The 27,353-nt window shown below is 42.6% G+C and overlaps 2 protein-coding genes across 3 annotated transcripts in view; one reads left to right on the top strand and one right to left on the bottom strand.

Moving 5' to 3' along the window:
- The window catches only part of syn3 (synapsin III), a gene marked incomplete at both ends in the record, with an annotated part of 96,093 nt that overhangs the window by 30,891 nt on the left and 37,849 nt on the right, over positions 1-27,353 (bottom strand). The window lies entirely within an intron of this gene.
- Positions 6,224-27,290, top strand: LOC308375342 (metalloproteinase inhibitor 3; the record flags this gene model as incomplete). Of its 2 annotated transcripts, XM_080851446.1 has the most annotated exons (5): positions 6,224-6,475; positions 17,139-17,221; positions 18,834-18,945; positions 21,386-21,507; positions 24,371-27,290. In XM_080851446.1, exons 1-5 carry the CDS (start codon positions 6,346-6,348, stop codon positions 24,554-24,556), a joined length of 633 nt encoding a protein of 210 aa, XP_080707572.1. In that variant the 5' UTR covers positions 6,224-6,345. The 2 variants fall into 2 exon arrangements, with proteins under 2 accessions (XP_080707572.1, XP_080707571.1); XM_080851445.1 differs by lacking the exon at positions 24,371-27,290 and having other exon boundaries at positions 21,386-21,705.

Below are 27,353 nucleotides of genomic sequence, written 5' to 3'. Positions count from 1 at the left end.
GTAAAGTTAAATAATTTATTCATCATATATTCATCATACAATTATATTAATTCCTATCGATTAACCATGGATGCATAAGGTAGGGATTCCTTCTGCTTGGTTAATGGCAGGAAAAGTGGAAACTTCCAAGACTTCCTCATATTATTAGAGTGGGAGAGAATGGGAGGAATTCCGACCACCTCACGGATGACATCATCCCTAAAAGCGTCTCTCATGTGATCCTCTAAGAGGGGTCACGCCTGGTATTCCCCCACAACCACGCATATGACACATTGGCCCTCTGACCTTTCTCATCGTTTGTTTACTGTGAGTCGCCATGGTATCCGAGTAAGAACAATAAGGGGAGCCCACTCAACACACACACATGCCTGTGTACACACTCACACTCAAGCATGCGCGCGCGCGCGCGCACACACACACACACACACACACACACACACACACACACACACACACACACACACACACACACACACAAACACACATCCTCCATTTCCCGGAAAGGTTATTGTCTAAATGGAAATTGAAACTTACCCTCACACAAAAAGTATTTGCACAGTTCACTAATAGCTTTACTCTAATAAAGTTTTTTGTATTTCATTTATTAACTTTTGAAATTTGCACACCAGGTTTTCATCCGTATTACACTTACACGTACAAATATTTGCCAAGTTCACTGTGAAGTTTAAATGAACGTTTGCATTGTGACAGAGTAACAAATTATTGAAATGACGGAAGTACACAGCGTATTTCACACACGTCCTGTTTGTGTGAAATAGCTTCCAGTGCTGTTACACTACATACTGCATACTACATGCAATGTATTTCTTAATTTGTATATGTTTACAAGAGCTGGTTGGAACTGCACAGCTGTACAGAAATTTTTAAATAAACGTGATGACATGAACATGACATGTTAACTGAATGGTGTCATTATGAGCTGAATAATATCATAGTGACCTAATCATAGATCTTCATATATGGAAGAATCCAGCATTTGGCAGCATGTCCAAAGCGATCAAGTTCCTCATCTGAAATTTTGTCAGCACATACTCTTAACTCAAAAACTCTGATCGTTCCACTGCAACAATAAATAAATAAAAATCATCAGTGGAATTGAGGATATATGGAACTGCAATATATTTCCATTCCGTCAGGGAGCCCACCGCGCACAGTTGGCCCGCTAGGCTTTGTCTTTAGGGAGATGTGGCTGCACGGTAATTTGGGGCCTTTCTGACCACATGCTAAATGGCTGGATATGAGGGACGTGGGAGCTTTCGGAGAAACGGAGACGGAAGTGTCTAGGTCTCTCCGCTTCATAACATTCTGGTGGGAGAATCGTATTTAGAACAGAAGCGTTTAACTACAGCATTGTATATTTGGCTTTGGGTTGGGGCTTGACGGCTGTTCTGGGAACAGTTGCACAAGCGGGAATACGTGTCTCTGAGCGTGCTGAAAGTGTATGTGAATGTGTGATTATGTGACTGATTACGAGAATTCAAACACACAAATGGGAGAAGGTCATAAACGTGACCCAGAGTGCGACCTCAAGTGTGAACCATAACACAGGCTGCTATTTCTACAAAGTTGTTATTTCAGTACACGATGGCTCCATCTAAACTATGATATAAATTAGATTACAGAGGCTACAGGATACAGCTCAACAACAATAACTGAGAAATCAAGCATGCTGGCAGCACACAAACACACACACTGCTTTTCGTTTATCTCTAGTGAAGGCCTTCCTTTCAAATAAAAGCATCGAGGGCAACCCTGACTCACCGTGAGAGACTCTTTGATTAGTTCAGTCAAGGATGTTCACCACTTAATAGGTCTTTTCAGACACCATCCTGTTTTGTTGAGATCTGTCTGTGGGCGTGTTTGTGTGTCTGTATTTGTGTGTGTGTATGTGTTTAGGTGTCTGTGTCTGTATTTGTATGTGTGCGTGTGTTTGTGTGAGTCTGTGCAAGTGTGTGTGTGTGTGTGTGTGTGTGCTTTTGTGTGCATGTGTGTGTGCGGTAGCTTCTGAATGAAGTGTCTGTTAAATCACCAAGCCGAAACATTTAGGAAGTCTTGAGGACACAGCCTCTAACCTATCCTCCATTTGTCAGACATTGAGGAAGTGTGACGGAGCGTGACGGAGCAGAGTAGGAGAGAGTCTGGGTGAGTTTGGCTTTTCTGACCAAAGTGTTGTTTGGCGACAGGATTCTTCCCGGGCTACAAAAGTCAAGCTTCTGCTTCGTCACAACAGCTATTCTGTAATAGCAGACATGAATGGGCCCCTGACAGAGGGAGTGAGCTGGGATAAATTACTAAGTACAGTCAAACCCGAGACAAATCTGCATAATCAGAATGACATCTATGTCATTGTGGAGATGTATAAAATGCTAAATGTACAAGAAAATCCAGAATTCAGACCCTCACTTAGATGAAGTGTATTTTGGAATAGCAGTCGAAGAGTAGAATAGTTTTTTACTACAAAGGCTTTCAGTTCAGTCCCATGACTGGTGTGTGTGTATATATGAGCCGTGTTTGGATGTGCCACCACGCTTTTAGACCCTGATATGTATTTGGCATAGCAGTCCAAGGGTAGGACACATTGTACACATGGCATTTCAGTGAGCTGTGTTTGGATACATCTGTCAGAAGCGTGCGGCATGTTTGGATGCATCTCTGTGAGAAACCCCATCCATGTCAGATTTGCCAGACAGCCATGTTCCCATTGTCCTCAGGTGTCAAAGAGCTGACAAACTGGGACGCCTGAATAAAGGGGTTTCTGTGGTAATATTTCCCCGCCCATACTTTTCGTGGCCTCCCCTTACCCAAAAGCATTCAAATTACATTATTTATCATTGAGTGCAATGACTTCCTTTTGTACTATTAGTTAGCGCTGTATTTGCATTTGAGCCATCTGGGTTACTTTTGCTTTCCATATTCCTATTTTGGGTGAAGTTTTCTTTCCTATTTTGGTGTTGTTATTGTGTGTGTTTGTGCATGGGAAAGGAGGACTTTATTTCAATTCTAACGGAAGGGAGCCAACCCAACCACCTTCCTTCCCCTTGGAGTTACGGACATTTGTTGTTGTTTTTTTTTTGCCCAAAATTGTTCAAGGAACGGTAAGAGCTCTCATCAGTCTGGCGGATTCACCCCGCCACTGCCTCCTCCTCCCACTTTCCATTTAACAGGTTGTGAGGCAGACGAGAAGCATTTCCTCTGAGTCAACCGCCCCGGCTCCCTTTTGTCATTACAGAACCACGTGCGCTTTAAACACCTCCAGAACACAATGGCGGCCTCACAGTCCCCAGGGTCTGGGCAGCAGCAGCAGCCACTCAGTAGCTGCAAAATAACAGGCGCTCTTTTCCTCCACTATACTTAGAGGGGCTGAAATGAAATGCGCTTGTGCTCTGATTTCTCAACTGGATGGCCTACTTTGCAGACGTCATTTTCAGAGAGGGCCTGGGGTTTGTGTGTGTGTGTGTGTGTGTGTGTGTGTGTGTGTGTGTGTGTGTGTGTGTGTGTGTGTGTGTGTGTGTGTGTGTGTGTGTGTGTGTGTGTGTGTGTGTGTGTGTGTGTGTGTGTAAATGTGTCTGTGTGTTTGTGTGTGTGTATGTGTGTATTTTATTATATCATATTTGTTTTCCTGCCTGCACAAGCTGACGTCAATCTGAAACGTCAAAACCTGTATCACACATACACACAAAAGAATAAAAAAAAATCCCATTTTGGGCACGACTTCCTGTTTTTCCCGATTCTCTCCGGAAAAGGTGTGTCCTGCCATTCCTTCAAGTGCACAGAAAACACAAACCCAACAGCAGTGCTGTCCACAGCCAATAACTCTGCCACTGATTCAGACGTTACCTGCCGGACCCATGCAAAATCAGACCTGTAAGGTCAAATGTGCTATCTGTGAGTCATCGGACACATGCAAATTCAGACCTGTAAGGCCATATTCACTATTTGAGAGTCAACTGACACAATATGCATGGCAAATGACTGCTCAGAAAGAGAGTGATTTGAGATCCAGTGTTTTCATTCAACATGAACCTAGAGTACACCCAAAGGAGAGGCCAGTGTGTCGGTAGCTATGATGCCATTTATGTCCAATATTTAACATGACGACTTGATTCAAAAAGATGGATGTATCTTTAGAGTGCCATAAACAATCGGCATGGTTACGATGCTTTACAGAGCCTAACAAAATCCAGAACAAGCAAGCACTGTGTGGATGAGAGTGGAAATTAAAGGTCCCTTTTAGACAAGACTAATATGAATGGAGCCAAGGCAGAAAGACCTCTCTAGGAATGCTTGGCGTTTGGTAGGAATACAGTGTTCCTCAAACATGGCTCTGCGTGCCCTTGATATGGTCATTTTAACTATGGTTTTCCATTAAGTTGGGCCTGTGTGTCGCTTATGCATTGGGTAATCATTGCGCTAACCTTTCAACAACACACAGAGGTCTGCATGCAGATGGAGCTGTCCTGTGTGTATATTAACTTCCATTGTGTGTGTGTGTGTATGTGGGGGGGGGGGGGGGGGATGGTATCTAAAATCTTCTGCCTGACTCAAGCTTAGCAGAGATGGTGGTTTCTCTTGCTTACACTAACCTCCGTCGTCAAAGCTAAATAACATCTTAGCAAGGTTTAATGACAGTGAGAGTTGTTTGACATCAATCAGTTGGAGACTTAATGATAAAGACCCATCTGTCCAACGGATGTGTCTTGCTGATGTGAAAAATGAGCAGGCCATCCTAAATGACGAGCTGTACACTGAAGTGAAACCGTACAAAATGAAAATCCACTGCAAAGGTGGAAAGGTCACTAATGGTAACCCACATTACTGAATACATAATGCATTAGCTGAGCTTGAGACATTTCCGAGCAAAGCGCTCTGTTAATTAACCAGCAGGAGGGGTCACACTTCAGTAGCGCTAGATTACTTCAGCTTTATTACACAATCCTTAACAGTCTCAGAGCTCTCCTAAACGTACAAAGATCAGAGCCCCTGAAATATCTCTGCAGTGGTACTTAAATACTTACATAAGTGAGAGTGAGAGACAGAGAGGGAGTAAGAAAGCAAGGGAGAGGGAGAGGGAGAGAGAGAGAGAGAGAGAGAGAGAGAGAGAGAGAGAAAGGGGGGAGAGGGAGAGAGAGAGAGATGGAGATTAAAATTCATCTGACTAATTCAACACTTTGAGTCTAATGGCACTGTTCACACTGGGTCAATCCCAAGAGACTACAGCACACTGGTACTGCTTTTCTCTGTGGTACAGCTCATCCAACATAATTACCTGAGGATCCAGTTTTCATTACATGCCAAGTCGTTCTGTTTAGTTATATGGGAAACAACAAGCCTTCATTACGGTTTTACAAAGACACAGCCAATTGATTTAAAAGGGAAGAATGCCATAAATGTTCAGCAATATTCGAACAATGTTATGTGTCGGTTTATCAAAGAACATGACCTATGTGTAGCATAGACATAACATCTAACATACTGTAGCAAACTCATGGAACCTACTGTTTAAGGTAGGAAGTGATTATTCATATCACCATGGTAATGGATACAATATTTGCTTCTGTGTATGTTCCTGTCGAGATTGTATTTAATGTGCCAAAAAGAATGTGCTGTGCTGTAAAATATGTTCTAAATATCTATTAGTGATGTCATGTATTCCTGTTGTTCTTATTTAGTCTTCAGTGCCTTCATTTTCAATCACATTCCATTCCAGTTGCAAAGCGACATAGACGGACCCTCTCTAGGGAGCACTGATTGACAAGGGATATTAAAAGTTAGAAATCTCCGTTATTTATTTTATTTTATAATAATTACACACTCTGACGGGAAATGGTATAACGCCGCTGATTGACTGAAGTGTATCAATGCAGCGCAGTACATCAGATAATCTTCCAGTCATGGTTAGAATTACGCATCGCCATCATGTTGCTTTCCATTCAGCAAGCAATTTCCACCCGTTTGGACTCGCACAGAGCTGAGAAACACTGATAAAAACTAAACTTAGAAAAAAAATCGCTATTACCCAAAAAGTCTGACACTGTGAGGTCAATTCCACTATGTCATAGCTCTGTTATTTTAAATGGCATCATCGTGCCGTGATTGGCCAGCGCGCGTCTAATCTCGAGAGATTGTGGGTGGCGTTCGCTCCTCGCGCACTATATGTAATTTGTGACTCGCAGACCAGAGCACAGTCAGTCAGTGACAGCTGAAGCTTGACTAGAGAGACCCGACAGAGAGGGACATAAAGCAACGACACGAAGGATCAGACGGCGACCAGAAACTTTTACTTGTATCTGAGGAAGTTTTGCCACGTGTAGAATAAACGCAAATATGAAGTCCATGTACCATCAGCTGTTAAGTCTTCTCTTCGTCCTCGGAAGCGTGCAGATCAACCAATTGACAGAGGCTTGCTCGTGCGCACTGTCGCACCCTCAAGAGGCGTACTGCAACTCAGACATAGGTAAGACGCTCACTTGTGTGGAGTAGTGCAAACTGTCGTATATTCATCTCTGTGCTTCCACAACTGGTCCTTGCAGTCCCTTTTAAGACGCATTAGTCGCATAGGGCACATCGACTGTGAGCGTATGCTTATCTAGCCTTTTAAATTGAATGACAATTAAGATAACGATGCGCAAATAGTAGTGGTGTTGCTCCCCTTCTGTGATGGGACATGGTGATAAGATTATTACACTACTTTCCAATGTTTCTATGGTTCCGTGCTTAAGTTTGAATGATGTTGATGATGTGCACAGCTAGAATAGGCATACTCGTTCTTTATCAACTCTACATTCATGCAGCGCAGAGAGGAGTTTCGTTTTATTTTAAGGGGCTAAATAAGTGCGTCACTACAGTCTTCGTCCGGATAACTTCTGCCCCCCTTTCTCGAGAGAGGGGCGAAAGAGTTAAACGGTAGCCATGGTAACAGGTCCCAGCGAGCATAATGTTTTTTAGGGCAAATGACCACTTGCTGAGCAGTAAAACAGAGCCAGGCTGACGGTAGCTGGCCAAGTATTTTACTGGCGCTCGAATATTGCACCCATGTGTGGAAGCAAAAATTCTGGTGTGGAAGCGCAACTCCCATCGCCTACTTCTGGCTCCGAGCGCTGCTCCAACGCAAACGTTCGGGGTTGGCTTATATAGGTCAGAACTGAACCTACAGCGCTGCTTTAAAACAGTTGAGCTGACTTTGAGCAATCCTCTGCAGCACTCCAGTTTACCGCCTCCTCACACAGCCCGATAACAAAATAACACCAACCAATCAACAAACGTGGATATATTTGTTAGCGTCAATTTTATTATTATACCATATTAAAAAATTGTCCATTTGCATTTAGATTTTCCTTCAGATGTAGCGTCAAATGATCTCTTTCCACCACACTACTCTGTGTGATAGAGTAGCTCTGATGTTTACCTAGCACCGGTGGCTTATCCAGTCCACATAAGCGTTTGATAAGGACAAGGGGGAAATGTGCGGACACGCTAAAACCTGCTTATTTATGTAAGCGCCTTGGTATTCTCCAGCGCGATTCCAGGCATATTTTCTCTAGCTGCCTCACACAGCACTTATCTGAATGAACGATGGAAAAGGGAAGCTTTGTGAGGAGGACCTCACAACTCCACAAGACCCCTCACTCTCTAATTATGCCAGTCTTCATTGCTCCTTAGAATGGCAGGCTAAGCCTGTCTGGTGAGGGGGCACCTCTTTATAATCAAGTCTGAAAGAAATTTCATTTACAGAGACCTACTAAAGTAGAACTCGGCCACGGCTGCTATTTGTGAAAGCAATGGCTGTACTATTTCCATTTGCAATCCTCTCCATCAGAAAAAAATAAAAGTTTGTGGGGGCTACAATATCTTTTTTTTAGTGGCTAAATATCCTTAAGTGCTAGAGGGGAAACTAAAGAAAAAGAAAAGAAGTCATGTCAGTAGTCATGAAAAGAGGTCCGTGGCAATGCACCAGGGTGAGAGCAGGGCAAAAAGAGATCAAAAGGGAAGCTGGCATTGTGTTGGGAAGTCACACTGTCGCTCTGGGCAGTGCATCCACTCATCCGTCCCTGCTGATCTCGGACTGCCGACGCACTAATAGCTTCCACCGGTGGATGGGAGTGACGTGCAACCATGAGTAACATTGGTGTGGTGATTTTTTCTACTCCGAAAGGCGACAATTTGAAGTTGCCGCTGTTGGCTGGGAATGATAGTAGCGATGTCTCTCAACCATTCGTTGAGCTGGTGCAGTGGTCTGCTACTTAAAAATGCAACAACCCAGAGTCCAGGTCCGTCCGCCTATGGGAGGAGAGGGGATGATGTCACTAGTGAGCTAAGGTCTTGTCTGCGAATGGGTACATTTCGCATGTGCGAGAGTCGCCATTCGCTTGGCACAATTCGCTTCACGCGAGAGTCGCCACTTTGTGAATGAAGCGCGCTTCACTTAGGACGCGAACTACAAACAAATAGCTACACGTAACCTATAAACGTTGTTGAGACTTTTATTAAAGATAACAATAACAAAACAGAGACAAATAGCCACACGGTCAAGCAATGTAATTTATTACGTTATACGAATCCAACTGATACAAACATGTAGTCTACTGTTCGGGTAGTAATCTACAGCAACTCTTGACTTCTATTGAAAGAGATTTTGAAATCCTCAAAACCTGGTTTGATGTTAATAGATTGTCACTCAATAGAAAAATAAAAAACTAATTCATGGTCTTTGGAAATCGAAAAAGGAAATAGGTAAGGACATTCAATTAAAAATAAGTGATGCTGAACGAGTGACCGAGATAACATTTCTAGGAGTGGTCATTGACCATAAATTAACATGGAAACCACATGTTTATTATATCAAAGGAAAGATCTCTAAGATGATAGCAATTTTGTACAAATCAAGAAGCATGTTAAACTATAAGGCCTTACATATTATTTACTGTTCACTTATACTTCCCTACATATCATATTGTGTGGAAGTCTGGGGATTGACATATAAAACAACTGTCAATGAAATCATTATTTTACAAAAACGAGCCATAAGGATAATAAATAAGGTTGATTATTATGCACCCACTAACCCATTGTTTATGAAATCATTTGTTATGAAATTTAATGATCTGGTATATTATAAAATAATGCAAATAATGTATCGAGCTAAATCAAACCAACTCCCAGTCAGCATACAAAGGTTTTTCTCATTTCAAGAGACAAAATATAATCTCAGAGATGTCTGTAAATTTAGTGTACCAAATGCCAAAAAATTAATTAAAAGGAGATGTATATCTGTTGTTGGAATTTCATTATGGAATGATGCTAACATAATCTTAAGAAAGTGTAAGACATTTTTTGTTTTCAAAGGGATGGTAGCTAAAGCAATTTTTGAGGGCTACAAGTGTCCATAATGTATGCAGGATTTTGTGCTGTTTATTTGAGATCTTGCTTCATTGCTCTTCTTGTGACTAACTTTTTAGAGGCAATTCTTTTGTTTGTTTTTTTATTTCCATTACATGTATTACTTGTAAAAAAAAAAAAAAAAAAATGCATATGTTGATGGGTAGCTTAAATTGGTCAAACAGGACAGGCTTAAATACAAGCATTATTCTTCAGCTTGTGCCTTTTCAGTCACTTTGAATGTATTATTATTTGTGTTGAACTTGTTTGTTGTTACTGTGTGTGACTGAATAAAAACATAATCAATATCAACTTACATTACCACTGCACACTCACAACCTTACAGATAATGCATGTATAGCATTTGTATTCAGTATGATATGGCAGCGCAAGATATATGGGGTATGAGTAGTTGTAACATTGGCAGCAATAGTTGGTCATTAGCGCAGATATGATACAGGTACAAGTCAAGTCAAGTCAAGTCAACTCTTTTATTGTCAGATACACAGAACAACAGAGTTGGACTGGGCACTGAAATGCTTAAGACAGGACACCATACCACACTACCATAGATACTAAACATATATACACATATTAAACAGATACTAAACAGATAAACAACCTACATGAGCTAAACTGAACATTAGCTGGACTGAGAAAGTAGTGCAAACAGCAGTAAAAGTGAGCCAGTGAAGAGTAAAGTGGCAAGTGTAAAGTGAGGAGTGCATTATTCTTCATTTAGGAGTCTGATGGCCTTAGGGTAGAAACTGTTCTCCAGTCTGCGGGTGCGAGACCGGACACTTCGGAACCGCCTACCAGAAGGCAGCAGGGTGAACGGTCTGAAGGATGGGTGATGACAGTCTTTTAGGATTCTGCCAGCTCTTCGGAGGCATCTTTTAAGGTAGATGTCCTGAAGGGATGGGAGTTTCCTGCCGATGATGAACTCAACGGATCTGACCACACTGCGTAGGGCCTTACGGTCCATGGCTGTGCAGCTTCCAAACCACACTGAGATGCTAACAGTCAAGATGCTTTCTATAGTGCATCTATAGAAGTTGGTGAGGATGTCTGGATTCATGCCAAACTTCCTGAGTCTCCTCAGGAAGAAGAGGCGTTTTCGGGCAGCTTTGACCACCTTGTCAGTGTGGGCAGACCAGGTGAGATCATTGCTGATGTTGATATGATATAAGTACAATGCAACGGAATCTAACCAAAGGAACCATAGCAGAAGAGTGCAGAGTATTCTGCATAGTGGTAATATAAAAATAAATAGATGGGATGTATACAGTATGATATGACAGTACAAGATATATGGGGTATGAGCAGTAGTAACATTGGCAGCAATAGTTGGTCATTAGTGCAGATATGATACAGGTACAGGTGAAGGTAGCAATAGAGGTTATGAATGAGGTAAGACATGATAAGATATATAAGTACAATGAATATGAGGTAAACTCATGAGGCATGATATGACATAAATAGATATGAATACACTATAGAATGTTAAGTGGCTGAACAAAAAAAATACCAATTCAACACCCACAAGCTAGTTTACACAGCACCAGGTTACAACCATCAAGGCGGCTCCTGGCCTATTGTTTAGGTTGATGGGCCATCAGACCTGGTTCCTGGCTTTTTTGTGTCTTGGAACCAGAGCTCTTACACTCTGATTTTTTGTTTTTGAAATAAATGACATGAAATGACATTGCTTGAACGTGTACCTATTTGTCTCTGTTTTGTTACCGACTTTCAACCACGAGAATGAGTAAAAGCTTTAATAAGAGTCTCAACAACGTTTATAGGCTACGTGTAGCTATTTGTTTTGTCTTTGTGAGTCAACAACGTATATGTCTCATATGCGCCCGTCTCTGTGCAATTCTGTACCGACTTTCAACCACGAGAATGAGTAAAATCTTTAATAAGAGTCTCAACGTCTCATATGCGCCCAAAGTGTCGACTCTCGCCCACTCGAATTGTGCCTGATTCGCGTGAAGCGAATGGCGACTCTCGCACATGCGAATTGTACCAATTCTGAAGCGAATGGCGACTCTCGCACATGCGAATTGTACCAATTCCCAGCTTTGGCCTTACCTGCACTAGTGTGTTTTCTTTACCAAGTGAGCCTTGGCCCAGGCCAGTGAACTGTGAGGGAACCGCTGCCAGGAGGTCTCAGGGGTCTTCTTCTTTTTTTGTTATGTGTGTAGAACATGTGCAGTGGCTATAAAATACTTTTTAAAATACATACATTTAAAAAAAAAAAAAAAAACATATTTTCTTGATTACACATGTGCAACCAAAAGACATCTTAGTTATGAATTAGCCATTTACATTCATTCTCATCTTAAATAAAGATACATTTTTGCGTACATTCATGCTTGTTTGCTTACTGTTGGCAGTTGAGAGTGCGTCTGCTGCACTCTGCACTAGCGCAGAGCTATATCATAACATCGTCATAAGATCAAGATCAAGATTATCATACGATTGTTTGCGAAACAATGAGATAATAGATTGTGGAGTTGGCCTAAAATGGTAGTATTCCTTTTGATACTTGTTGTTTTGTCTTACTGTTGTAGGGTGATGTTGTTTAGAGTGAGTTACAGGAAGGATTATAACACCTGCCCAGTGCTAAATCACTTTGTCACCACCTCTATGTGAAGCAGGCGATCTGAATTTTTGAGCCATGCTCCATGTTTTCAAAGGCTGAACTTTAGTGGATTTTGTTTTGTTCCTCACAGCAGAACGTAGTTATCTCTTGGAAATAGTTGATGGGAAAGTCAACATTTTGATTTGTATCCTCACGTACGCAAACATGCAGTGCATAGCTGCGAACTTGCCAAAAGAACTTTAGCCAAAATTTGGAAAGGAGACAGATCCCAAAGATCTGTATAAAAATAAGTCATTGCTGCATTCTTTTTATGAACTTGTTTAAAGAACTAATGTACCTAATATGTGGCCCACATACAATATACACCAACTTTAGCTTGATAAATGATCCCTAAAAACAGAATGTGGATAAGACTGCACCATTTTTGGTAACCAAAACTGCTTATTTAATTTGATTACAGTCATAATGTGCATGGAGACCGAGAGTAGTAAGTAGTTAGTGAGTTTCTGGTTCACAGGAATTCTCCCAAGAAATGCTTCCTGAGGTAAAATCTTTATTTGAATGATTTATCTGACAGAGTCAGTGATATGAGGAACTGTTTAGCTAGAGTCTGGAACATTCAGACGGTCAACATTCTACTTTGGAATGTTTTGGGCATTAGTCTGTTATCTACCTGGCACACGTGTTGAGAGGAGTAGCTGTTTGTACTTCAGATGTCGAACAGCAGATCGCAACCTTTAAGCCATTAAAATCACTGGTCTGTTATCACCTTTGTTGAAGCGAGGAAGGTAAATCATGAATGTGTCCACATGTTGGGGGGTCTATGGTCCTTAACAGGGAAAGGCCTGCAGGAGAAATGTCAAGCAGTTCATTCTTCTGTCTCCCTCTCTGGCTGGTTTCACCATTACTGGGTTAGTGCAGTAGAGGTGAATACAGGAGAACTTTACGCAGGTTTAAGTCAACCTCAGTACGCGCTTTCCTCAAGTTATCCCCTCATCACATTTCCAGATGACGGTTGACCATTTCCTGCCAATATTCATGCTGCATACCTCCACTCCGGGCACGAATTAAAGCCTTGATTCTGTGCACAGGCCTACTTGGCTGCAATTTACTTGCGACTCAAAACAGCCTATTCACTCAGAAGAAGGCAAGACCCACTTCACTAAAGGGCTTTCATACAACAGATTAACGCTGCACCCTAAACTCTGGCCCCTGCCACGTAATATCCCCGCCAAAAAACGTCCCTGATTCTGGAGGGCGAAGGGGTGATGGAGGGAGAGAGATCGGGAGGCTTTAAGCTGTGCAAGCAGCCTGTTCCTCGCCTGTACCAGGAGGAACCATCTCAGTCCGTAACTAAGTAGTGTGGAGATTACCGCCGTGCTACGTGTTTAGTTGTGCCGAGTGGCCGCAGGATATTTCAATGCGTAAACAGGTTTGTTTCACACGGCACCATGATGATCAAGGTCAGAGGGCGATCTTGAGCCATTTACATGACTCATGTTTCAGTGCCTTACCACCAGAAGAGGCATTTTCAATGATTCCGCAGCGTCCTGGGCCGGCTCTGCCAAAACTAGCTTCATTATGTTTGGCTCGCTCTTAAAATAGGTCAATAGGTCAAAAGGTGCGAGATTCCCTGCGGGTTTGACATCTATTCGCCATGAGCGAGGCGTATCGAGTGTCGGGTCCCATGGTATGCTCACGGCCACATGGCCATGGCTTTGATCATGCTAATGTTCAGCTCTGTTCTGCCTGGGCTTAGCGGAATGGACACTGTGTCTTTTATCTTTCGCGGTTTGCTCAGAGGGAGTCTCAACTGAAGTGTAAGCACACAGTGGTGTCTTTTTAAAGAGGGGAATTACATTTCAGAGAATGGATTAGAGCATTTTTTTCAAATGCCCACCCCAATGGAAATGTCAGCCTCCTCACTCTCCTCCTGCTGGTGTAATGTACATGGTGCAACAAACCCATCTTGTGGGTTTAAAATACACACACACATACTCAAAGAGAGAGAGAGAGAGAGATAGAGAGAAAGAGAGAGAGACAGAGAGAGCGGGTAGGTGGGACTTCAGAAACGGCACATAAAGAAATAGTTTGGCACTGCCTCTATAAATAAATGAATCTCTCTCTCTCTCTCCCTCACTCTCTCTAGTGTCAAGTCCATGCATCTATCTTTTTCATACATTGCTTCCTTTGCCATTCTCGCCCTTCTCAAGTGGGTTTTTCAAAAAAAACAAACAAAACAAAAACCAGATGATCCTCATACAGCCTGAGGGGCATTACACAATCGTCATCCGAAGAAGAGAGAGAACTCTCAGTGTTCTCTCAGAGAAGTGTGTTTGAACCTAATTATACCACCACCTGCACAGGCATTTGCAATTGAATGCTTCCCTCCTCTTTGGATTCAGAAAGAGCTCTCTCTCTTTCATCAAAGTGAAGGATTATGTTTTTTTATACTATATATCCTTTCTTGTTTCTTAAGACTCTCTCATACCCCAGTTACCTCCGTAATCGCACAACATCCACCCACGTTTCCTGAACACAAGTCACATTTTTCTGCGGCAAGCCATGAATATGCATGCCTAGCCAATGGGAGTACAGCACTTCACATTCATGGATGTTCTGGTAATGCTGGGGTGGTGGTGGTGGTGGTGGTGGTGGGGGGGGGGGGGGGGGGGGGGGGGGGGAGTGGGTGTGGGTGTGTGTGTGTGCGTGTGTGTGTGTGTGTGTGTGTGTGTGGGGGGGGGGGGGGGGTGCTTATATTTAGCGATGTGTGTAAGAAATGCGAGAGCTGGTGTGCTCGTTAGTGGTTTGAAGAATCCCCAGCAAGTCAGGTGCTGGACCCTATAAAGGGGCGCTTTGGAATGAGGTTACGTAAACATTCGAGATTTTCTTTGAATCTTTGAAGGTAAAGTGGAGGAGCAGAGGAGGGGAGAGAGAGTTAGAGAGAGAAAGAGAGACTGAGATAGAAGGAGAGAGTCTTGGGAGGGGTGTTTGTAAGGTAACTCTTGCTGTCACAAGTAAACGTTATAAGGGTCTGCTAGGACGGAGTGAAGTGGAGAGCTCCCCCGACCCAACCCTGGAAGGGTTCGAGAGGTCACGGGTGGGAATTACATAAATCCGCTGTCTTGCAAGCAGCTGCGTCTCTTAGCGCATTCCCATGGGCCCATGACATCGGCACCTCCCAATTAGTGGCCACAGTTTTGCCAGCAAGACCCATGACTCAAAATGGGGACCATTGAGTTGGTTTGGTGTTCTCAGTCAATGCCGTGACATTTAACCCCACAACATGTTACAAGGTGGCCCCTGTGACAGATGTCACACTTTCTCGACATTTGACCCCTAGACGGGGGTAAGAACAAAGTTACGGTTCTTTCCTGGAAACCAGGACCTCTGATGCAGATGTAGAAACTGGGGGATTGCTATTTGGCTGAACTCTGTGAGACAATTTGAAGGTAAAATAAGTTTAAAAAAAAGTTAAAAGCTGTAAAAGGCTTTATACCTGTCAGTGCAACTATGACAATAAGAAAAACCAAAGTAATTAACAGTTGGACTGATTAAACAATAAATTCTGCTTTTTCCTTAGTCTTCAGATATGTGTTTTTTTCCAGTTGCGGGTCTTTCTGTTCTAAGTTATGATCCTCTCATTTCTGCCTAAATGTCTGAGTGTTTGGCTCTCGAAATAGAACTGACAGTGATGGCGAAGAAGATGCTAGAACCTTCTGTTTTGCGGGGTGGAAAGGAATGTTTTACTTTTTTTTTTCGTGCTGGTTCAGGAATGCAGGCTTCAAGTAGATGTGGGAAGGAAATTCCGATGGAAAAGATAACAAACATCCCAGACTTTAGTTATGTCTGACACGTGTCCCAATGGCCAGGCCTACGAGGGAGCAGGTGAATTTCACACGTTGGGAGATCTAGCGAGATATATGTGTTATGATGCAGGTGTATAAAGACTCAAAAGCCATTCAGTGGCGAAACCCTCACACTAACTTAACTGGCTTGGATGCGAAGTGAGAATGAAAAACTTCCTGTCAAAAGTCCCTCTAGTTCTTTTCACTTCAATCAGAAGTGGCTTCTCAGACAAGAATTGTGCGCAATAACTTCAACGTGCTTGTGACTGTTGCTTGGGCAAATGGAAATAAAGTCTCTTGAACCTGGACTTCAACCTGAACTTCTTGTCCTGAAGGGAAGGAACCAAGATGTGATGGACTCGGCTGGGCTTTCCAGTCGGGCTTTGTGTTGGAAGGGAAACACCTGTTGGCTGTCAGTTTCTATTATAAGAGGATAGAATATTGTGGAAAAATGGGAAATATATCACTGCAGGCTCATCTATTAATCCCCTCCCCCCGGAAATTCGGATAAAAATCAACCATTCAAGTCTCACACTGACAAAAAAAAATCCTGTAATAAACATTCTGAAAGGGGCTCCACAAAGACCCTTAGCTTGCCCAGCATGTTCTTGGCTCACCTCCGCTTGGTTGGATTGCTCCTGTGATTACGTAAGTGCTTCAGGGAGGGATGTCAACTGCATGCCAGTCCACCCTGATTAACCCCCCCACCCAGTGTCCCATAGGCCTGACTGTAGCCCTATGGTCTGAATAATACTCTGGTGCTTTTCTCTCACAGCTGATTAAATACGTTGCTATACAGTACTGAGCTAAGCCTGTGTTTGTGTGTGCTTATCCTTGAATGCTTGATGCTATTGGCTTAACGGACACCATATTGTATGTTATGAGGTAAATGCATTTGAAACTTGCATATGCAAAGACGATTACTCTTTCATTTTCCTTTAATCCTATATGTTAATGTAAGGCTAATTAGGTATAGTCCGTAAGGCCAACTACTAAGAAGCTAGTATACAGATTTAAAGTACACTGTGACGCTGGGGCCCTTCAAAGTGCCTTATGAAGTTTTAAACTGTGAACAGTTAATTAGATAACTCAGAGTTAATGACAACACTAGCCCCCCTCTCACTAGCAATGAGGCATGCAGGGATGCAAATCTTTTCATGACAATTTTGACCTTGAGTTCATAATTTTGGCAGCATCTTAAGCTCATTTTGGTGTGTGTCTCTCTCTGTTCTGTGTGTGTGTGTGTGTGTGTGTGTGGTTGTGTGGGTGTGTGTGTTTTTATTTCACAGTGATCCGTGCCAAGGTCGTGGGCAAAAAGCTGCTGAAGGATGGGCCCTTTGGCACCATGAGATACACCATTAAACAGATGAAGGTGAGAGGCTAGCCAAAACACTATCACATTACATCATACATGACACATCCTCAGATATCAACCGCAAGAAAGAGACCAATTACACATACAAATCCTAATAATACACACTATACTCCACAAGTACTTTGAATAGTAGGTTTAGCATAAACCAGCATACACACACACACACAAACACACACAGAATACTCTCATACAGCAGCCACAGTAATGACACCACCATCATGTAGGCCTACTCATAGTATGTGTGCAGCATTCATAAACACATTTTTGGAGAAATTCAGAAAACGACTGTGTTGTGACATGATGTATGCGCATGTTAGTATATGCCGTTGTCTGAGGATGCTACCAATCTATCCTTAGGGCCGTTGTAATATAGTTATGAGATGAATAGAAGGCCCTGCACCTCCTTATGTAATCTGCTTCACTGCACAAAGAGCATGACTGCTCCTGAGAATATAAACACTTAGCCAAGACAGCTGCACAGCACAAGAGATTCAGGGACACGACACACACGCACACACACACTTGCACAGACACCAAACCACAGCAACACACACATACACACCAAACCACAGCAACACACACATACACACCAAACCACAGCAACACACACACACACACAGCAAACACATACACACTTGTGTACAGACCTGTACACAAACCGTGGATCAGTCCAGTTTGTTGGTTTGAGCTTCATAACTGGAAAGTTGGAAGTAGTTTGGCAGCTTTAACTTTCTCTTTCTGAGGTGAAATTAAAATAGTGACATGCAAACTCCATTGTGACATTTATTGGACCTTTAATATATTGGGGTTTCTTCTGCTTGCTATACAGTACAGTACAGGTCTAGGAGAGTCATTGTGTTGCATTGCTGAGGGTTTGGCCTTCCATGGGAAACAATATACTTTTTCCTGTTCTTGCGGCCTCGAGTAATATTTAAGTCGAAGCTTCTGAAGGGCTACGGGTCTGGCATATTAGTGATGGTCGCCAGACAGTCTCAGTTTCGTTCCAGGCTGAGTTGGGTGTCACGGCCAGAAAAACGGGACAAAAGACGGGGCAGAGTCACTGAAGGATGGTTATGTAAAAGAGACTTTTTCTCCCTCATAAGCCCTCCATTTCTTTCTTCCACATCTTTGTTCCCAGTGGCGAAGCATCGCAGTCAGTTCCCATTTTCTGGGAATGTCACGTCTAAACAGGGATTTCCTGTTGTCACAGGACAAGTAAATCAAATCTCAGGGACAGAACGACAAGGCACTATGACTCCCAGGACAAAACACTTATTTTGTCCAGAAGAATTTTATTTTTTTTGTCCTGCCTTACTACGATAGAAAAATGTTTAGGAGAAAAACAGGCATGGCTTGGAATTGAATACTTTGCCATGCATTGCAAAGCCATGTATTGCAGATTATGTATTGCAAATGTGTTGTTTTAAGTGTGGGTTAAAGAAATAGTCCTTTACTTGCCTCACTGACAATGCTTTCATTCATCTAGTGCATTGAACAGGACAGTGATGTTGATGATTGATGTTTCTTTGAAATGAAAAGAAAAGGACAGAATCTCCCATGTGTGACATTGTGACATTGTTTGTGTTTTTGTGTTTCGTTTCTGTGACAGATGTACAAAGGCTTTGAAAAAGTGCAGCATGTTCAACATATCTACACTGACGCTTCTGAGAGTCTCTGCGGAGTGAAGTTCGACATCAACAAATACCAGTACCTGATCACAGGTAAGGCCTTCGCACCAGCAGAGACTGCTTTTGAGTATGTGCTCTCAATCATGGGCCATTTGTCCAAGCTCCGCATACCTAACTGAACACCCAGCTAAACTCTCCATCAACTGAATACACCAGAAGTGCTATTAGTACTAAGTACTATAAAAGCAACAGGAATAGGGGCTCTCAATCACAGCTTTTCTGTCCATGCGCTGCATACTTGACTAAACCCACCAGTTGAACTCTGGATTACTTGCATACATCTGATATAGCTAATGAACAGCATCATAACGGACATAAATCAGTTTAGAGCACTGACCCTAAGAAGCTGTGCCTTGAGCTTATATGAACAGGAATAGGCGCTCTCCTTTCCTGTCCTGAACAGCCCCTGTTTGGTATGTTTTCTGTCTGCCTATGTGCTACATACCTGACTTTTGACGGACTGAACTTAATATCATTAATCAAAAGTAATTAAACTGCACTGAGGCATGCATGAAGAAGGGACAGATTGGGGTCTAGGGGCAGGATTGAGACTGAAGTCATTACCAATCATCTTACAAGATTCCGTGTCCTCGGGGAGAAAACCTTGACTGAAATAACAACAGCGTAGAGACGAAAATAACAAGTTTAGTTCAGTGTCCTAGGGGACTTAAGTTGTTATGCATACTTTCTGCACAAAGATGGCTGGCTGTGAAGTCCATTACTTGAATGACAGAGCCCATTGGCCTCGAGGGAAATGGATGCACAATCGTGCCTCTGGGATTCCCTCAGCTTTTTCTCCCTCTCTCTCTGCTCTTATTCTCTTAGTCTCTCTCTCTCTGCTCTCATTCTCTCTTTATTTTCCTCTGCAGTGCGTCTCAGACCACAAAGGTCCAGTTGCCAACGGCAGCAGGAGTGTGTTTGGTTTAAATCTGAGACCCCTGGGGAACTACCTCAACCCCTCCCTATGACACAGACTTTCCTTCTGTTTTGAACCTTTAGCTTGCTACTGGGAAAAGCAGAAGTGCTATTTTTTTCTCCCTCTCCCCCCTCCGTTGCCAGCCATCTTTCTTCGAGAAAAAAAAAATATATATATATATCAAAGCAAAACAAAACAAAAGCAAAAAAGTGTAAACGACTTTAAAGAACAACCTCATTATCATGTTAACACTTAGACTGATGCGTATACATTTGCATACAAATAATTCTGTTAATTCTCTCACGTTGTAATTTTGCTCTGTCAACCCTGCCCAAAGCCTCCGCAACCAGCACAGGGGGCTCAGCTCTAAGCAAACACACACACACACACACAAACACACATACACACACACACACACACACACACACACACAGTTTTGCCAACCAACAGGCAGCACAAGAGCGGTTTTGTGCATTTTGGAGAGCATGAATCACGCCACCGGCATCACATCACGCTTTGCTTCCGTTCCTGCCCTCCTCCCATGGCCCTATTATTGGCAGTGGGCTCTGAGTGCCTGGACATGAGAGTCCTTACACACGGGGCTCTTTTAAATACATGAGATCAGCTCACTGGATTTCCTTTGATCAGTCCCACATGTTGACCACTAAGAGTTGCTCTCCGGGCAGCTCCAGAGCACTCACACACACACACACACACACACACACACACACACACACACACACACACACACACACACACACACACACACACACACACACACACACACACACACACACACACACACACACACACACTCAGGAGCTTGTGATATCTCCATCTCATCCCTGTCTTCGCACCAGGACTAAAATAATCCTGCGGGTGTAATGACTAGAGGGCTCGATATTCAACGCGTGGCGTCTTTTCTTTCCCTGCTTTTTATTTTGAAGTGAGCCACGATGGTTGAAGGATATAGTGCACCTGTTGCAGAGGTTATAGTCCCCCATATCAGTGGTAAGCTGCCAACAGCCAAAACCCCAAAATAGATGCTGACGGACCTTTGGAAATTCATAAAGTTGTTTTAATAGGTTACTGTACAAGATTGTTTTACCATAGCTTACAGTCCTCCTACCTTGGATGGTATATTGATGCACTACAGTAAGAGAGTCATACAACGACTGTCGTTTTTAAGAGTCTGCACGTCCCTGCGGGGCTTGAAAATTATGCAAGAAGTGTCAGAGGGAGTCTTTGTTTCGGACGATAACATTTTACCAGCCAATAAATTGCAGCAGAAGCTGCAGTAGAAATGAATGAACAGGCACTGATCTAAAATCACATCAAGTACTGCACACACTGCATCAATAAGCAGCAAATATTAATGTACTCCACACTATTTCTGACAGCTGTATTTTCTCTCCCCCCCATTCTATCTTTGCTTCTCATCTTTCTATCTATCTATCTATCTATCTATCTATCTATCTATCTATCTATCTATCTATCTATCTATCTATCTTTCTTTCTTTCTCTGCCTCTCCCTCTCTGACTGTGTCTCTCATCCAGGCCGTGTCTTTGACGGCAAGGTGTACACTGGCCTGTGCAACTTCAACGAGCGTTGGGAGCGCCTTTCCCTGGCCCAGAAGAAGGGCATCAACCACCGCTACCAGCTGGGCTGCAACTGCAGGGTGAGTGGCGGCGGGCACTGCCCCCCTCCTGGCGCGTGGGACCAGGACGAGCAAGAACAGGACAGAGCTGGCCCACCAGGCACAAAGAGGCGCCAGCAGGGCCCATGGGGTGGCAGGAGGCATGGTGGCAGGGGCAGGGGAAGGGGCAGAGGCAGAGGAAGACCAAACCTTCTTCCTCAGCACATGATCATTCTCTAAAGGCTCCCTTGTGACTGACTACTCGGCCGCATGTCTGTTTATGGGCATGGCACACTCTCTCTCAGCACTCAGGCCTCACGTCCTCCTCCCCAACCCCCGAACCCCCCCTGCCACCACCACCCCCTGAGAATATGCCAGTGTCTCCATAAGAGTTAGATGTGTAAATATACTACTGGCTCGCATTAGTTTCCATCCGCAGTCTCCATTGACAGTCATCAAGGTTAGATAGTAATAAGTTCTATTTACAACTCATGCTATTCAAAGCTCTTAGGAGTGAAAATGTACACATTTCACTTCCAAAAATACGTCTAATTTTCTCAGCTCCGTTTACTGTATGTGTAAGTTATCATATTATATGACCCACGATATGAGGTGTTTAATACACTCTATTCAATGTGTGTCTGAATATATACAGGTCAAATAGCTTGCAGAAGTAGTTCAGGATTTCAGCCGTCAGGTATTTTATTCTAATGGCTGGTTCAGTGCCTTCTGAACACATACCAGAGTAATTAGATTACCGAAGCCCCAGTTGCTATGCTGGAATTTGACACAAATACATCCATGTGCTGTGCTGTATGTGCTGAACTCAGACAGCAGCTACTGTAGTGATGTTCTGATTAACCTTGTCCAAAAGCCCCATACATTTTTCACTTATACTGTACAAGTGGTTGGGTTATCAACCAGATAGTCATTCGAGGGTAGTCATTTAATCTCAAGGATGTTATTTTTTTTTATGACAGTATGTATGACAGTAAAGGCTACTACGTGTGCAGAGACTCAGAGTACAGGCTGTACCTCTCAACTTGAGCTCCTTCGCCCCTCTAAATGCTTGGCTTTCAGTGTGTACCTCTTCAGATCTGCTGTCCAAATCATTTGTAGCATCATTGTGACCTGTACTGTGTGAAACACAGCCATTAGGCAGACTTGAACCCACACCCTAGGCCACGGGAAGCGGTCGTGCTAGCATGAACAGAGGAAGGAAATGTAATGAGATAATACGATGAGATAAAAGTCCTCATACTAGGAAGTAATTCATTGCTTGAGTGTTAGGCTAACCTATCTAGAAGCCATGAGCGTCCATGAATTCGATTCACTTTTGCTTTGAGCCAGCAGTAATGAGAAGCCCTGTGTGTGTGTGTGTGTGTGTCTGTTGGCATATCCTCTGTGGTTTAGAGCAAACACTGCTTTTGAATGGTCATGCCAATCCATTATGCAGTGTGAAACGCTCGCTAAAGATCATCTGGTCATCTGGCAGAGGGTCAGTTTCTGCTTGTGTGAGGTCCTGTACTTGAGTGTGTATGTGTGTGGTCTGCAGTGTACTGCTGTGTCATATAAACATTATTCTCAACTTAGTCTAGAGAGACAGAAACGTAAAAAGGTTAGAGTAAAGTCAAATCTGAATATGATCAAAATAAGGTTGTTTCTTCTGCTTTACATTAAGCCAAAGGCCAGTGTATTACCTCTTGGATAAAACAAGTGGGGATACAAATGTAGGACCCTCTTCACTAATCTCAAAGCCAACGTTTATCACACTTGCTTTAAAGTTGCACCTTACTAATGATTCACTGCAGCTATGTCTAATGAATTGCAGCAGACCAAATAATTTATTTTGGACAAATTCCCAGTGAGAAGCTTTTATTTTAGATTTTACCACATATTATTGACAGTATTATATTACAGTATGTCCTCTGACTGTATAAAAGTTGAAATGAGAAAACTCAAATGTAGGCATTTATGTTGAGTTGATTGACATTAGAAGTGGCTCCCGTCAGTTCTTTTGGGTCTGTAGCCTGAAGTCTGACAGCTTGAGGTTAGTATATACGCTTGAACAGAAAAGCCTTTATAGGCATTTCTATAAACTTGACACCCGACACACCGCTTTCTAACGGAGCATAGCATTCACGAGGCACCTGGAGAGGAGGCAGAGGAGATATGAAAGAATATGCTGCTAATTTCATACTGTCACCTCTCCCATTCAGTTCATCCTAGTAGAGGTTCACTAGATTTCCTGGCTGTGCCCTGGGACAACAACCACCAATGTGACCTCTAAGGCTTCTTATCCTCCTCCGTGAAAAGAGGCCTATAATTAACATTTTCTTTGAACTGAGAATCACTTCTCCCCCTTGCTAAATTAACTCCCTGCTCAACACTCGGGAGATTTAAAAAAAAAAAGCCCATTGAAAGACTAGACCGCAATTATTGAGCTTAAGGGAGGGAAATCAATTAATTATGCATAACAAACGCTGAAGTTATTTTACTTACCTTTTTTTAGTCAAGTATTTTTTTAACGAAGGCAATTCTGATCACGTACTGTAACTGTGTAGCCAAATTGAGGTGTAAGACGTTGCTTAACATTGCCTCACAAAACAATACAAATCTGCTTTGCTCTGGTTGTGTGTACCTTATCCTAGACTCACCATGTTGCTGTGACTGTTTTCAGTGGATAACATAATTCATTGTAAGAAAATCGCAAAAAAATGTAACATTACACACCCCCCCCACCAAATTTTTTTTAAATAAAATTTGGCTACATCAATAGTCCACCAACCATAGCCAATATTATACGTTTAAGATGGCTAGCTAACATGGTGAGTCGACTATGCTGTCTCTCGTTCTTGCTTTACGGCTACATCTATAGTATTCCGCTTCCTCTCTCTCTCTGTAGATTAAGCCCTGTCACTACCTGCCATGCTTTGTGACTTCAAAGAACGAGTGCCTGTGGACGGACATGCTGTCCCAATTCGGCTACCCCGGCTACCAGTCGCGGCACTACGCCTGCATCCAGCAGAAGGAAGGCTACTGCAGCTGGTATCGGGGGATGACCACACGCGACAACACCACTGACCCTTAAACCCCATAACCCTACTCCGCCGAAATTCACCCCCTTTCAACTCCCCCTGCATCCCATTCCACTCTTGATCCTTATTTTTTCCAACCTGCTCCAAACCACGCACCCCCTCACCACCAATAGAGTGATTGATGTATGTGGGACTGGTTAACTCTTGATTCTGCCGACTACGCCAATGAAGCAGTGCCTGACTCTCTGCAGTAGTAGCACTTTTGATATAGACTGTACCCTTTACCTGAAACACTGTACATTTCCAACCTGGCTAAGTCCCTCGATTTGCATGCTTCTGTTATCAGCCCATCTTACACCCCCAAACCATCCCCCCTCCTCACACACACAGTTTTGAGAAGATAACATCCCTTGGTGCACCCCCCGCCCCCCACTCCTTAAGAAACACAGGAGTACACTTTGAGAGGTTGGAGGACTTTCTTCATAAGAGCTGTATTAACAGCAAAGTGGAGTATGCTGAACGTACATTTCAGAACAAATATGTAATGTTATGTAAAAATCCATACATTAGGTTTAAGGCTAATGCATAGCCTTACAAAAGCATAAAAAAAGACACAAGAGACTTCTGATACCATGTATATCTTCATATGTGAGTCTCGATAACACATCGTCACTATTGAGAGAGCAGTGTTAACCACGAGGTATGATTGTAAAACCCATGCCTCTTCATGGAGTCCCCAAAAAATATTTTTGTTTAAGTCAGATGTATTGGTATTTAATTGTTTTGAATGATATAAGTTTATATGTACGTATAGACATGTGTACATCTGTCCAGTGTATTATGTAAAGTATTTATGATTTATGAAATTCTGCCACCCTTTTTTTGTGCTGTAGAGTTCAGCAATTTATCCATAACCAAATCCACAGGAAATGTACTCATTATCACTAATATTCAATTGACCTTTTAATCTTCTGAACTGTAAACAGAACATATGGTAGTCAGAATGAACTTTATAGCACAAATATCGGGAATATATATTCAAATTGCAATTGACATTGTTGCAATGTACTTTTTTTTGCTGTTTATGATATAAGCTATAAAAAATACGAACGCTGCCATGACTGATACTTTCCTATCAAGCTCACATTTCCCAAATCGAACATATGAGAAAACACTGGCTCCATATGCCACGTATGGTTTTGTAAGCTAAAACCACTTTGACAAACTCATCCATTCGTATCTGAATGTGTCTTGACAGGCTGGAATAAGAATAGTAGATAACACACAACGATAAAATGCCCCTTAAAATCAAAACAGAAACATTGCTTTAACTCCCGGCTCATGTTTTGACCTGCTGAATCCTCCAGCAGAACGTTATGTTTATGTTGATTCACAGATATCACAATTGGGCAATGCTTCATACCAGGCAAACAAATTCATGGCTCCAGTCAGACACCAATTTCGCCATGCACTGAATTTACCACATAAAGTGTTATGTCAGTGTTGACTTTTATGTTCGGTTTGTGGAAACTGCCGCTGAAATATAAGTAATGTCTATATGAAATCCATGCCCTGCGAGGCAAACCAATGGAACAAGACATAAGCCCACAACTGAATCTTAGAGGTTACCTGCAAAGTTGAATTTCACCAACGACTGATTGCCATGTCTGTATTTGTATTAGTTTTCAGTGGTGGAACTTTTTCTTTCACAAATTCTGCTTTGGTACTCCCTTTCATTTTTTTCTTTTTCAGTTATGCGGATAATATCCCCAAATCAGACATTTCTTTAATAGAATTAAATAATTTCATGAAACACACCAATCCTCAGTTTATCTCACTGAACATAACTTACTGGCCTCACAACTGGGAGGTTTTTGACAGTATCTTCAGTTCATTCCTTTGCAAGAGGCTGAGATTTCCTGAGTGCGAGAGATGACTAGACTGCTTTTTGCAGCACGGATGCTGATATGTCCATCCTTATTCTGTGACCTGCTTTAGATTTGTTCAAGGCCATATTTCAGAGACAAGGAAGAGATAATACTTAGAGACATTTATATCAATCTAGTACAGTGCAGTTCTTTACGTCACTAAATACTTTAGTCTGTACTTCTCCCTCAATAAGATGTAGCTACCCTGTCAGGTCCAGCTGAAGCAGCTATTGATAGCTTCTTCAACATTTGTCAGAGGTTGAGACAGACTCCACAAGTGCAGCAGCTGGGCTTTGATACAAATGGCAAAATGGCCTCTTTCCCCACAACATGATACAAAAAGTCACAAACTGCTCCAGAAAGGCCTCCTCCTCCTTCTCCTCAGCTCCGCCATAATTTTAACTGTGCCTATATGCACACACTGACTGACAAACATAGCACACACGTTTAGTCCAGGCCTACTTTCAAAGCCTCTGGTATACTGGGGGTATTTGTTCCAGTGACACTGTAATCAGCCATCTGGTCGTACATTAAAGCATCTTGGTCTAGTCTAGACACTAGCATCTGTTCCTCTCTCGTTCTCTTTAGTGGTTTCATCTAAAGCCCATCTTAAGTGAGACCACCTCACGAGAAGATGAAGTATCTCAGTCTGTTTTTGTTTTTTTGTTCTTTTTTTCTCGTTTGTTTCTTTGTTTTTTATTCATCTTAGTGTAAATATACTGCTTAACAGAGGAATGCACCATGGTGAAGGTAACACATGTATGGGATGCAGTTTTGGAGAAGAGACCTTGGGTGTAGATGGGAATCGCTTTGTACAGTGCATTGAGAGTGAAACACTGATTCCTAAAGAAGCATCTGATTTCCTGTAGGGCTTACAGAAATGTTCGACTTTTAATTTCTGTGTTTTATATTTTTATAATAA

The sequence above is a fragment of the Sprattus sprattus genome, assembly GCF_963457725.1.
Source record: "Sprattus sprattus genome assembly, chromosome: 14".
Lineage (NCBI taxonomy): Eukaryota > Metazoa > Chordata > Actinopteri > Clupeiformes > Clupeidae > Sprattus > Sprattus sprattus.
Note: the sequence above shows the minus strand (reverse complement) of the source record. Positions and strands in the feature narration are given on the sequence as shown.